At 50.0% G+C, this 13,199-nt stretch overlaps 6 protein-coding genes across 6 annotated transcripts; 1 reads left to right on the plus strand and 5 right to left on the minus strand.

The window, feature by feature from the left end:
• Nucleotides 1-155: 155 nt before the first annotated feature.
• Nucleotides 156-3,306, minus strand: MGYG_00591 (cleavage and polyadenylation specificity factor subunit 2; the record flags this gene model as incomplete). The annotated part of the gene is made up of 2 exons (XM_003176454.1): nucleotides 156-3,081; nucleotides 3,158-3,306. The coding sequence occupies 2 exons, from the start codon at nucleotides 3,304-3,306 to the stop codon at nucleotides 156-158; spliced, it is 3,075 nt and encodes a 1,024-aa protein (XP_003176502.1).
• Nucleotides 3,307-3,898: 592 nt separating this feature from the next.
• MGYG_00592 (hypothetical protein) lies at nucleotides 3,899-5,254 on the minus strand (the record flags this gene model as incomplete). Its single annotated transcript, XM_003176455.1, has 1 exon — nucleotides 3,899-5,254. The coding sequence occupies one exon, from the start codon at nucleotides 5,252-5,254 to the stop codon at nucleotides 3,899-3,901; it is 1,356 nt and encodes a 451-aa protein (XP_003176503.1).
• A 581-nt stretch (nucleotides 5,255-5,835) lies between these two features.
• MGYG_00593 (hypothetical protein) lies at nucleotides 5,836-6,470 on the minus strand (the record flags this gene model as incomplete). Its single annotated transcript, XM_003176456.1, has 3 exons — nucleotides 5,836-6,042; nucleotides 6,124-6,218; nucleotides 6,332-6,470. The coding sequence occupies 3 exons, from the start codon at nucleotides 6,468-6,470 to the stop codon at nucleotides 5,836-5,838; spliced, it is 441 nt and encodes a 146-aa protein (XP_003176504.1).
• A 615-nt stretch (nucleotides 6,471-7,085) lies between these two features.
• On the minus strand, nucleotides 7,086-10,418 carry MGYG_00594 (calcofluor white hypersensitive protein; the record flags this gene model as incomplete). The annotated part of the gene is made up of 8 exons (XM_003176457.1): nucleotides 7,086-7,241; nucleotides 7,310-9,120; nucleotides 9,173-9,218; nucleotides 9,273-9,345; nucleotides 9,408-9,440; nucleotides 9,568-9,694; nucleotides 9,754-10,300; nucleotides 10,380-10,418. 8 exons carry the CDS (start codon nucleotides 10,416-10,418, stop codon nucleotides 7,086-7,088), a joined length of 2,832 nt encoding a protein of 943 aa, XP_003176505.1.
• A 354-nt stretch (nucleotides 10,419-10,772) lies between these two features.
• On the plus strand, nucleotides 10,773-12,039 carry MGYG_00595 (U3 small nucleolar RNA-associated protein 6; the record flags this gene model as incomplete). The annotated part of the gene is made up of 2 exons (XM_003176458.1): nucleotides 10,773-10,859; nucleotides 10,918-12,039. The coding sequence occupies 2 exons, from the start codon at nucleotides 10,773-10,775 to the stop codon at nucleotides 12,037-12,039; spliced, it is 1,209 nt and encodes a 402-aa protein (XP_003176506.1).
• A 58-nt stretch (nucleotides 12,040-12,097) lies between these two features.
• MGYG_00596 (peptidyl-tRNA hydrolase domain-containing protein) lies at nucleotides 12,098-12,765 on the minus strand (the record flags this gene model as incomplete). Its single annotated transcript, XM_003176459.1, has 3 exons — nucleotides 12,098-12,185; nucleotides 12,251-12,511; nucleotides 12,575-12,765. The coding sequence occupies 3 exons, from the start codon at nucleotides 12,763-12,765 to the stop codon at nucleotides 12,098-12,100; spliced, it is 540 nt and encodes a 179-aa protein (XP_003176507.1).
• Nucleotides 12,766-13,199: the final 434 nt, after the last annotated feature.

Below are 13,199 nucleotides of genomic sequence, written 5' to 3' on the forward strand. Positions count from 1 at the left end.
GGTATGCGCCATAGTCACTTGCGATCAGAGTAACCGAAGCCAAAGGAACCATACTCTGGAGGAACATGGCTTCCTGGCTTCACGGGTATAGCCGGTCACTGTTTGTTGGCCCAAAGGTAATTCAAAGCTACTTGGTTGTTTGGGGTGAAGGAGATTCATCCGCTATGTCCAGAGACAACAGCGAGGCTCTCATATATCTTCTGTTTTACGGCAAGGAATGTTCCGGTGTTCTGTTTCAAAGTCGTTGCATAGTTCGGTGATGGCCGAGCGGCGCCTTCAACCTCTATCTTACCTGCACCGGCCTTTCTCACAGCAACAAAACCATCGACAAGAAGGGTTCCTTCACCTCTGAACTCTGCCGAATGACCAGAAGACTGCATAAGCTTGCGAAGATCAGAGAGGCGGAGGTCGCCAACATGCAACGGCTTTGTGACAGACCTCGTTGCGGCAACAAGGCTCGCAGGTAGGATATCAAGGACTGGGATCTTCTCATTTTTGATAAGAGACTGGTTGGCCTGACTCTCCACAGGGCCAGTTGCCTTCCATGCCTCCCCTTTGCCCTTGCTCTTGGCCTGCTCTAAAATTTCCTCTTGTAACAATATGGCTTGCGAAGACTGCAGGTTTCCCATGAGAGCAACGACGCCTAGGTTGCTGACGGTCTGCCATTTCAAACGTCGCACCAACGGGCGGCTTAGTCTGACTATCCAAGCGTTCGTATCAACGCTGGCATCAACCGTGTCCCCAACCAAGGGAGTAAATACATCAACACCAAGCTTTGTTGTTGACGTAGTACCAGCTCCTCGATTCGCGGCCAGCAAGCTCCTGCATTCCGCGGCAAGTGCCATAGTCTCGTCCTTTGTGCCTCCTATCAAGATCAAATTGCGGGGCTGGATAAGGGGGATGAGCATCTCCAAGCTCCGTTTATCATGCAAACCGGCGAAATCCACAAATGCCAGTCGTGCATTCAATGAGATGGAAGAGTGTACGATGGTGGCTTTTGATGGCCCCTCAATAACAGACTGGCTTTCGGTATCTTCCTCCGAGGCCTCAGCATTCTCAACGTCGCTGCTAGCCAGGCCGTTTGGTGGAGATGGCCCGTCGTTGGGCATGTACATATTGTCTGAAGGCTGCGATGTCTGGCGTCGCTTGTTCGGACCATTGGTAGCACCAGAGCCAGTCTTGTCCCAGCGACGCTTCTGGCCAGGGGTTGTTGGGGCGTTTCCGGATGATGGCGCACGTTGGTCCTGAAGCTGAGCCTCCTCCCTCTCTTCTGCTCTTAGATATTCTTCAGGTCGGATGAATTCCCCGTATTGATCGCCTCTCTTCTTCGTTGCCACATAGGGAAACATCCTTTCTCGGCCCTTCTTCCCACGGACGTCGTAATCATGCACTCCTCTTTTGCGTAGGAGAATATTCACACCCAGATCTGCATCACTAAGCCCCATCTTGCGTTTGTTGGAGTGTGGTAGGGAGACAGAAAAGTTAAGCACTTTCCCCTGTTGCTCAGATTCAGAATCTTCGGATTCGGAAGAGCTGGATGCATCGTCCATGGCATCAGCTGCATTATTAAGGCTGGCATTACCCCTTACTTGAGCAGTGTTTTGTAGCTGATTCTGAGTTGCCAGATATTGCTGATAAATGAGTAGTTCGTCAGAGTCCAGAGAAGATCTCTGCACGTCCGTGATAGTAAACTCCTTTCCTCCACTATGAACCTGTTCAAGCATCTCTCCGTTGGTAGATTTTTCGAGAGCAACACCGTCTTTTCTTTCCTCATAGAGTCGCCAAATCTTAGAGCCTAGAATATTTTCATAGCCCGTATTTGTATCCCGTTGTTCCTCACCAAGGTAATTTAATGGCTCAGTCATGATTATCAAATTCTCACTTCCTTCTGCAATATGTTTAAGGATGTGCTTGGAAAGGCCCCATTCGAGAGAGGTATCTGGCGAAAGGATGACTTTTGGCCCTTTAGACTCGAGAATGCCATCCAGCTTGGCTTTATGCTCCACAAGATTCAAGTGTTTGAAGGTGAAAGGGCCAAGGCTCTTCTGGCCTGTGGCAGATTTCTGGCTTTGCGCACCTTTGGAGGATTGGTTGGCAGCTCCGCCAGCAGCTTTGCCAGCAGTAACTTCAACACCGTCGTTGCCCTCAAACTCACGAACGATGTTCTCATCCATCCATTCAAGCATACTTCGCGCCAATCTCATAGTGCCGTGCGCCTTTTTACCAGCTAGGTATAAAGGCGCGTTCTTAAGAGGGTCGTTTGGATCCCCAGAATCAGCTGCCTCTCGCCAGGCATGTTCTAGAACATACGCAATTTCTAGAACTCTCGCGCTGCTGTCGGTAGGCAAAAGGACAGTGCCTCCTTTTGCAACACTACTCCTAATCATGTCTAGAAGCAGCCCATCCCGCTTCTTCCTCCCACCAGGAAGAGCGAATTTGTCTCCTCCGCTTGCGCTACAGATAAGCGCAGTAGGTTTTCGGAGCTGTTCAATAACCTCTGTCCCGCTCCCGATGGAGCTTCCAAACCACGCTGCACCGGCAATGACATTTTCTCTTGCTTGGCTCCAGTCAACGGCGTAGACGATTGATTCCATACCATGCTGGATGTGCCATATTGTTCCACCCACAGTGTGACCGGCATTATATGCAGTGATAGTAAGGCCATTCAAGGGCGGAGAAAACGGTGATGGCAATGGTTGAAGAGGTTGTGAGTATTTTAGCGGATGTATAAGGGAGAAATAACGCGCAATATCTTCGTTAGAGGGAGGTGGTAAAAGTATGCGCCCTGACCCGGTGTTCTCGTACCCTGATGGACCCTCTGAAGCAGTAGTTGCGGATTGTATCGTCAGACCAGAGCTGGGATCGGAGGCTGTGACGGACGTGCTCGGTAAGAAAGTCGCAGCCAACGGGGCTGAGGCGTAGAGATTTTGAAGGTAGGTCCTGCCGAAAGCTATAACCGGTATAGTAGCATAAATAGGTATCTGTGTGAAGAGAGGGTATGTCCGACAACAGTGCACAAAGGCCCCGAGGTGAGATGGAGTTGCATGGGTTAATAAAATAAGGGAGAGGGTAGGAATATGCCTAGGTGCCAGCCATGTCAGCCTTTTTGAACTTCAAGCAACACTACATCCAACGCAGCGATATATGGCAGACAAACCTCTCTAGCTCCTTGAGAGCAGACGTATCAAACGACTCATCCCATCCGACGTCCACTAATATCTTAACACCGCCGTCGAGTTCGAGGATGGACTGAGAAGCCTTGGAGCCGGATGATTGCGCCCCAAGCAAGGGAGTAAAGGTGAACATTTCGAGGCGTCTGGCTACACAAGCAGAGCAAATAGCAGTCTATCCTATACAATCGGGGTACGAATAAGCTGCTAGAGCTGATGGGAGCTGTATTTCCGTCAGTCGGGAGCTCGGAAGGGCCGTCGCGTGTGGTTGAGATGCTTAAAACAAGGCGACAGTGAAAGCAACGAGTGGAGGAAGAAGTCTTCTCAGCATGCTGAAAAAAGGAGCCTAGAGCTCTGGAAGCGACCGTGCAGCCCGTAAATCGGATCAATGCCCTTTGACCTGTCTGATAAAGGCGTTAGCTGTCTCTTGACCGGCTGCTTGATGGAGTCTTGCTGTCTTCACTTTTTGTATGATTTTGATACTTAGAAAAAGCTTTGAAAGTCTAACCTGCCCTGTTTGCCTTGTTTGCACTCACCTTCATTGTTTACGCTTTCTTGACTACTGGAGATTGGATGTCTCTGATCACATAAAGAAACAAGTGCATTCGTTCATGATAGTATATGCTAGCTAATTCTACATGGTATCCAGTGCTCAATACTTATATCCAAAATGAAGAGGTCCAACGCCAATGCTATGCAAACTCCTGCGGTAAGCAGGGGGAAATACGCTAAAACTTTAGGTTCATAGACTCGTTCGTTACTTCAGCAGGTGAAGGCCGTCGGTCTGATCTGAGGACGACCGATTTCACCTGGCTTGTCTTGACTATCGTGACCCAATCTTTGGCCACCTTGGACTGGCTGAGAATGTCAATACAGGTCTCGATCTCTTCTCTCGACGCAGGGGTCCGCATGGAGTCCTCAATCCTCTGGATGATCAGGTCCATTGTGTATGACTTTCGAAGTGCCGGAGTAGTAGAGGTACTCGTGGTATTGTCAACCTTGTAAGCCAGCGGTGACAGTAAGAGAAGGACATTGATAACTTCAGAGATTCGGCCCAGGGCAGTCTGCTTCAGTATAGCTTCCTTCGAAGGCGGGGGAGGGAGCTTTGATTGGCGCAGTGATTTTATCTTCATACGTTCCAGAAGTCCGTTTCGCCGGTTGCTGGTCGAAACTGACTCTTTTAGTGGTGTTGGCTGCTTCATCACGGGTTCACGGGTCAGCGTCGGCTTAGATTTGAGGGATCCAAACAGCTCATGGATGGTTTTCTGGCCGCCTGCAGGCTTAACAGATCCTTTGGATGCGTGGATTGGTGCCAGTGGAATGGTCCGGAACAGATCTCGCTTCGGCTTCTCATCATCATCCCCTTTTTCCACACAATAAGCTTCCAGGTTTGACAAAAACTCCGCTTTGAGCCTCTTGTCATTTAATGGTGAAGTAATGCTTGATTTACTCGAAATTGTGCCCTCTTTCCTTTCCAAAAATGTGCTCGTTCCGTAACTGGTGAGTCTGAACCTACTCTGTGGCTGTGAAGAAGGCTGGTGAAGCCCCTGAATATGTAGCACTCTCTGGATGTCCTGCAGTGCCACCTTTCTTTTATTCCAGATCCTCTCTGTGCTGCTAAGAAGATCACGAATATTTGCGGGTGCCATGGCTCCATTGTGGGCAAAATGAAGGGAAAGCGCGCTTAGAAAAGCAGAGTTTAGATCAACAAGGTCAAGGAACTCAGACGGCCGTTCGGCAGGGGAATCGGTGGCACTTGATGATGTGCAAGTCGGCTCAGTTGAAGACTCAGAACAACCTTTGACAAGGAGCTGTGTTGAGGATTTATCCTTCTCTGGTGTTGGTTCGATCTTGCTTCTCTTTGCAGGTGTCTTGTCGTTGGAAGGGCTGATCTGCTTCACTGACTCGCTGTCTCCTTGAGCAGTGTCTTCAACCTTTCGTTTTCGAGAAAGGGTCTCCTTCACGGAAGCAGTTAGTGACCCGGCTTTGCCTACTCGCGTGAAGGCTGCAATCCCGGGCTGTTTCGCAGGCAGGCGAACTGTAGAAGAGTGAGTCGCCGTCGCCTTGCGAGTCTTCACGGCCATCTTGCTCTCGTCAAACTCGATTGCCTCGTTTGTCGTAATTTATGTAAAGAGTATTCGTATACTTCGTAGTTATGGATGCCTGGTGATAAGTAGTCCTATCCATAAAGCTGATAAATGTGCAGTGAAGAATTGAGGATGAAAAGAAAAGAAACGCTGATTTCTTCTTGTTTCTCTTTTTAGTCGCGACATCAATTAGAAACGCGACAAAAGCGCGTCGGTATTTGGATTACATAATATACCGCGTTTAGTACAGGCAACACCGACATAAACGTTCATAAAGACAAGCCAATCATATATGCGACTTGTCTATGAAAAAGCTGCCATGAGCTTTGTTTGAGCTCTGCAATCGCCTTATGCTCTACTGGGTCACTGGTGGAAGAATCGATGGTGATTCAAGCATGACGTTGCATGGGGATATTCAAGCTATCAATTATCATCAGGTATTATGCACAGTAATTAGATATAATAAGACAAGATATCATGATAATAAAGGCTAGGACGACCTCAATGGTGTGCCAAATAACCCAATTCAAGCGGTGAGATGGTTTCTCGTCCCATCGTCTTGGGATTGATGATTTTGACTACTTCTTGCTACCACCCAGCCACGACGAGAGACCACTCTTGGCCTCGGCGGCCTTCTCTTCAACGGACTTGTCGAAGGCCTCTATTTTGCTAGAGAGGCCCTTTGCAGTCTCATGCGTGGCCTTATCGATCTTATCCATGCCCTGCTTCGCCCGCTCGACGGCTCCCTCGTCGAACTTCTTTGCTGTGTCTCGTACGTTGTCATACTAGCATCCATGTCAATATCAAGTAGTCACTAGACGGACGTCGATACCGATGACGCCAATGTGAAAGGCGATTATACTTACAGCATCATCGAGCTTGGCACCGGCCTGTGCAGCAGTCCTCTCAGCGCTTGTGCTGCCCGTTGGTTTGCCGCCATGGAGTGCTCGGGAGGCATCGCCTGTTTAGATGAAAATTGTTAGCTTTTGATACTCGCATATGCCATTCAAGGCCGAGACGGCATTGATAGTCTAGCTTCGTGGGCAGTGATTCAACAAGGCGTGGCCTTCTTACTCTCGAGCTTCCGGGTGGCCTTCTTTGGGTCACCTCCAGCAGAGTACAGATAGTAGCCACCAGCACCTAGGGCTGCCAACCCGAGCCATAATGGCATACGGGACTTGGGGACATTGGGGACATTTGGCGGCCTCTCCATGGTTGGTTACTATCAAATGTGAAAGTGAATGATCTTTATATTGAATTGAAGGCTTGTATTGGATTCGTTTTCAAGACTCTACCGCCCTGACACAGGCTGCTTCCCGTACCCTTTATATACTCCTCCCGGCAAAAGAGGGGTCCTTATAGCCCAGGATCTGGCTGGCTCTCTGCCTACCAAGCTGGCTCTTCCAAGGCCACCTTCGAGCTTTCCGCCGGCAAGAAGCTGCTATGACGTAGCACTTTTTGCCCGAAGTCTGAATCACGTGACCGGGTTTCTTGCATGGGTGTAGCCACAAGAACCAGGTTTCTCACAAAGCTACGGGAGACAAATATCATAACGGGATGCAATTGCTCTCGCTGGATGGTAAGCTATGTTAAATTGATGGGCTTGTCATGGAGATGTACTGAGTACCCTTCAGTCAACGGGCCCAATTGGAAGAGAACGGCTCAACCCCTGAGACCGACGGATGAGTAAAAGGAGAAAAAGGGGCTGCATTAGCATATTACGTATCTGCATAATGTAATGTTGTAGGAGCAAGGATCAAGCCTTAGAAGCTTGATAGGCAAGGTTTAATATTATAATAGCACAAATGGAGAATGAGAGAGCAGCATCCTAATTGTAATATCGAGGTTCATCGAACACATGATATCTGTGGCCGCGAACTCCCGCGCCTCGGAACATCGCAGGGAATCTCATGCCGGCTGGCACTTGGTCTTCCGAGATGCGTTCTCCCTTGCCTTCTGGTTGGCCGACAGCGAACTTACCAACCTATGACATGATTAGTTAATTTGACTTCTTATCGTGCTTAAGTGGGGAAGTTGTTAATTATTTCTTACCTGTAGCTCAGTGTCTGTGATGGTTCCTCTGCTGACGCGAGCATATCCGACCTTGCGGATGTTCTTGTACAGGATATATTCACACCAACGGTCCCAGTCGGTAGGATCGATGTCCTTCATTCCACTTTGTTCGCTGACATAGGTGTTGTAGTTACCTTCGAGCGGCTTGGTGACGAGATAGCTAAGCAGGACCATGGGACGGTTCGATGAACCCATGAGCTTCGATAGATATTCTGACTGCAATCTTCGGTCCTCGGGATCTTCTTCCTGTCCGGAATGGAAGACAACGACGTCGACTTGTTCGCCGTACATGTCGAGGGTAGCGTGAATAGCGGGTGCAAGCTCACCAACGGGCGATGGGAGCAGATGATGGGTGGAGTTGAGGATAGGGAACTTGGAGAGCAGAGCGCATCCCCATGTATGTTTGTTGGGGCCAGGGCCGTAGTCAACGTACATACCGAGATCTTCAGCGAGGAATTGGGTGGTATCTCGGTTGCCCATGATAATTCTCTGGAGGTCAGACTCGAGCAGGCCCACGACATCTAGCTCAAGATCCTTGATAGCATCACGCATACGTCTCTCGGATGACCACATGTCGTTATCCAAGGAGAAATGCACTGTCCAGATACCGGCAGTCATGATCTTCTCGTCTTTGTGATAAGGGGTATAGTCGTTGGTAGGGAATCGCATGAAGCCAACAGCAAATGAGAAGATCTGAAGAGCACCGAGAACATAGAAGTAGTAGGTACGTTGCTTACGGGCGTTAACGACCGGTTTTCTATACTTGGCTGAAGGCGAGGTTTGGGAGACGGAAGACGAAAATACACCGGCTCCTATCAGGAGCATCATCGACGCCATAACCCAGTCGGTACGTTCACGTACGAGCGGCCCACCCGGAACGAAGGCGTAAGCGACAATCCAGACATGGAAGAGGACCATGAGATTGTAGATGAAGAAGCCAAGTCCAAAGACAGTTGCAGGGGAGTGTTTTACACCGGAACTGATAAGGATCGGAGCAACGGCCATGATATAGACTGCAAGGATGAGGCCGCCGTAGAACCCGACCCAGTGGCTGTTTCCGGTCAAGAGAGCAGCACCAACTGATCCAAGGCCAAAGGCCGTCCAGCTTCCTGCCAGACGAGGGTAAGTTACTCCCAAATAAACTCCAACAGCCATGGCTAGAAGAGTAAGAGATCCATGTGGCACAGCAATAGGGCCGCGGATGGGGAACCCTTCCCATACCCAGAGAATCATGGTGCTAGAGTCCGAAAGAAGGGAGTGCATGGCGAAGGTAAGTCCACCAAAGCCGAGAGCAGAAAGAATCGACGATCCCTTGCGGCCGTTTGGAGAAGCCATATAGTCTCCCGACACATAGTTTCGGCGAGATGATCGAAGCATAGCGATCAAAGCTAGGACGAGGGCAGTCTTGTTCCATCCACCGTTTGTTTCATGAACGATGGGCCAGGCCGGGTTGTTGGTATGGCAGGCGTATTTCATCAAACTGGAAGCGAGAAGTCCGACGGTCCATGCAGTCACTCTAGTTTCAAGACGGCCAGGCTGGCTTCGTTCTCCGTAGAAGATGGCAGCCCACGTCAAGCATCCCATTGCAACGGAGAAACCGACTAAGAAAAGTCGGTAGGACGGGTATTGAACCTGATAGGCAAGTAGGCCGGAGAGAGATAATAGGTGAAGAACCTTGACGTTGCGGACGGCAAAGGAGCGGATTCCTGGCATGGCTAGAAGTAGAGGCGAGATGCTAACCATAACAAAGGCCTCGTAGCCAGATATTCCCATGTTCCACAGGGGGAAGTCTAGATAGGTTGTTAGACTAAGGTTGACTAAGGGTTGATATTACCAACTTACACCAGACGACAACCCCAAGGGAGGTTAAGGTGGACCAGAAAACGAACTATTATTAATTTTAGATATGGTGTGAAAGAAAAATTCGGAGAGAATTGCTTACTCCATTGTAGATATCAGCAGCAGCGTCGAAGGCCTCGAGGAGGAAGAAGCGTTGGCCCAATGGAACACCGTGTCTATTAAGATATTAGCGTCTTAACTAGAAGATAGGCAAGGGCAAAAAAAGGATTGATCATACTCTTTTTCGATAGCAGTGTTGGATTTACTCGTTCTGTAGAAAATCATTCATAACCTTAGAAAACACACAAGAACATATATCCAAATAGCCGTAAACGTGCGCGTGGGACATAGCATATAGTACAATTAAAACAGTCTACTTTGGAAGCCGCCTGACGTACCCTCTGCTAATCCCTTTAATGTCTTTCACTGTGATCTCGAAACCTTCAAAATCAAGAGCAGTAACAGCATCAAAAGCAACATCGAACAGAATCAGGGCCCATTCGAAAAAGGCGTAAGTTGTGTATGCTAAAAGGAGTTAGCAACATGGTATGATGTTATCTCTTTAATACGGTTATAGAACTCACCTCCAGGGACCTTGTGCACCTTGTGCTGGATAAAGAAATAAATCAGAGGGACCAATGTTGCAAAGAACAAGCTGGCAAGCGTCCTGCGGTACTTGAGAGCTCGAGGATTTGGAGGGCTCAAGGCGAGACATCCGAGGGTCCAGGGTAATGTAGCCACTAGGTACGCAATCATGAAGATATCATGCCATCCATGGTCGTCCGTTGAAGTCACATACGTCCATCCTCCGCAGGTCAGCGTCCTGAAGATGCCTACTCCTAGCACGACCTTGGGCAATACCGAGTTCGGTCTCGCTGTGAGGATGTACCATAGAAAGACGAGTGCGAATCGAGGGCCGGAGGTGATGGCGATGAAGACTTGGAATACCGAACGTTCCGGGTATCGATCGCCTATGGTAGCTGAGACGGATGGGAACCATTCATCCGGATATCCGTAGTGTTCATTCTGGACAATTTTGTGGTAGTGAAGCCAGACTCCGACAATGAGGGCGCCCAAGAACGCGGCGTAGGCGACGGCAGTGTGTGACCATGATATCCACTTCCCGTTAAACTGCGGCAGCCGGTTAGTTAGGACTTAAATACTGAGGCAATGAAGATCTACCGAGGGGATAGGTAGAGGTGAAACGAACAGCAAAGACCGTGTCCCCGTCCTTGAACTTGGGGGCCATGGTCAGGGTGGTTTTAGAAAGCGATAAGCGAGCGACGCGCAGGGAAGAAAGACATCAACACGTATTAATTAGAAGGAGAACAAGAAGAAAAAGGAGAAGAAGAAGATATCTAAATAAACGAAGGGAAGAAACGAAAGAGTCTGCTCTTGCTGCGTCTTGCGAAGTTGCCGCGGCCCCTGAGGAAGTTCTTGACGCGGAAGCGAGCGTCGGCGCTTATTAACTTTGATCCGCAAGAAAAAGATAATTGGAAAGATAAAAAAAAGATATCAAAAGAAAATAAGATAGGTGGAAGGGAAAAAAGACTCGGAAGAGAGAGATAGGGAATATCTAGAGGGCATTGAGTCTTCTGTCGAGATGGCTACGAGTGACAAGGCTCGCTTCTACCTGGAGCAGATTGTCCCTGAGCTCCGCGAGTTCAAGCAGAAGAAGATATTCACTGAGGTAGGTGGATTACACGAAGCAGATGTTGTAGGAAGGACTACTACTAACGAAGAGACAGGAGGAAATAAGTTCTATAACGAAGAAGAGATCCGACTTTGAGCACAGGATAAACGCCCGCGGTCCGTCTCCGGCAGACTACGCCCGCTATGCAGAGTACGAGATGAACCTCGATGCGCTGCGCAAGAAGAGAATCAAGCGACTGGGTATCAAGGCGCCGACACATACTGGACAGCGACGAGTCTTCTTTATCCTCGATAGGGCGACGAGGAAGTTCCACGGTGACGTGAGCCTATGGCAGCAATACATCGAGTACGCCCGCAAGCAAAAGGCATACAAAAAGCTAGCCCAGATATTCACAAATGCGCTACGGCTGCACCCGCGGGAGGTGGATCTATGGATCTACGCTGCCCAACACTCCCTGCAGGACCATGGGGATATGCTACAGGCAAGGGGGTATATGCAAAGGGGGCTACGGTTCTGTCAATCTTCTCGCCAACTATGGCTCCAGTATGCGAAGCTGGAGATGATCTACATAGCGAAGATAGGTGCACGGCAGCGGATACTAGGGCTGGGGAAGGTAGAGGAGAGACCTGTTATTGATGAACAAAATAATGATGAGGGTGCAGATATGATGATGCTGCCTCGTTTGACAGGGGAGGATATCAACCCTACACTCGAAGGCGACGAGCCGAACCAGGCGTCACTAGAGACCCTCAATGCCACTCCAGCGCTGTCAGGGGCTATCCCTATTGCCGTGTTTGATGCGGCCATGAACCAGTTTGACAACGATGTCGAGCTTGCGTACAACTTTTACAACATGTTGCTTGAGTTCGAAGAGTGTACCTGTCTGCGGCGAGTGCTCGGTCATGTCGTTGACTCGCTCATAACAGCCCATCCGGCTAACGCCAAAGCTCAGGAGTGCCATATCAAGTACCCCGTAGCAGGCATAAGTCCGTCTTCCCCCGAGTTCCCACGGGCATTCTCAAATTCTCTTAGCCGGTTGAAGAAGTATATGAGCGATGACAGTCCGGTCCTGGCCCAGCTGGCACCGCAGGTTACCGCCTGGCTTCAGCGTCTGCTTGAGACCGAAGACCTCGACCCGGCGCTGCAGAAGGTGATACAGGTGACGTTGAAGAGCGCAAGTCGGCAGATGGAGCGTTGCGGGATATCATCGTCATAGCAGAGCGGCCACCAACACCACCAGTTCAAACAATAAAGATACCATTTTGCAATGCCGTTCACTCGTCTGATCTTCCTTTTCTGCTGCTCTTCTTGTTGCTGTGTACCTTTTTCATCCGTATCCTCGCTTCATTCGCAGCCTTCTGCCTGTCGTAGCTGTTAGCCGTAGTATTCTAATACCTCCTTAATCTTCTTCTCTGTTATCAACATACAGCTTCTCGACCTTTTGTTTCTGCTCAGGCGAGGTCTCCCCGGGCACAGCATCTCTTCCGGCCGCTGCTATCATGTTGGTCAGCTTATCGAAGCAGGCATTGAGATTCTGCGACTGCTTCCGGCTATCGTCCGCCTGTATGACCAACGCCTGCGAGTTGGCTGCGTAGTATCGAGACGACCGAATGGATGAATGCAGTATCTTCGGCACCAGAGGCAACAAGGAGCTCATCGGCACTTTTATCGTCGCTTTCGAGTTAACTCTACTCTCGCTGGTTAGCATCTGCGTGTTCTAATAGCTGCTGGCCACAAGCGGGAGACCTAACTTGTTCACATTCTGGCCTCCAGGACCGCTGGACCGGCTGAAGGAGGCTGCGCAGATGCTCCTGGGAATCGTCTCTGCCGTAAACCGCGCAAGCCATGTCCTCGCGGCCTTGAGCTCGTCGTCGCTGGCCGTGTGAGCCTTCCGCAGGCTCGCTACAACCGCCCGTCGAGCTCTCCACGCCGTCTTCCACATCTTCATCAAGCGTCCGCAGCTTCAACCTCGCCGTCGGCGTCGCCTCCGTCTATCTGCTCCAGCAACTCTAGGCCGTGCTTAGTAACCAGCTGGTCGAGCTCTCAAAGCTTCCCGTCGTTCTCGAAGAATCTTCATTGGTCGTCGGCAAGGAAGAAGCTCGAGGAAGCGCGCAGGGGAAGAGAAACATCGGCTTTTTTCCCTCCTGCTCGCCCTCGGACACTCTTCCACACACACGCGAACAGAACTCGCACCTCAGCCATGCCTATCCGAGGCTTCGTGCTCGAGGCTCTATCCGATCCTCTTGTCCAGACGTACGTCCTCGATGGTTTATAGGTGGCGTTCGAGCGGCTTTCCTCACTCTTAAACGGTGGTCACAACACCCACGCACACACACGAAACACTCGAAGCGGGCGAAGCAGAGGCGAAGTTGGGAC

The sequence above is a fragment of the Nannizzia gypsea genome, genomic scaffold (assembly GCF_000150975.2).
Source record: "Nannizzia gypsea CBS 118893 supercont1.1 genomic scaffold, whole genome shotgun sequence".
Classification (NCBI taxonomy): domain Eukaryota; kingdom Fungi; phylum Ascomycota; class Eurotiomycetes; order Onygenales; family Arthrodermataceae; genus Nannizzia; species Nannizzia gypsea.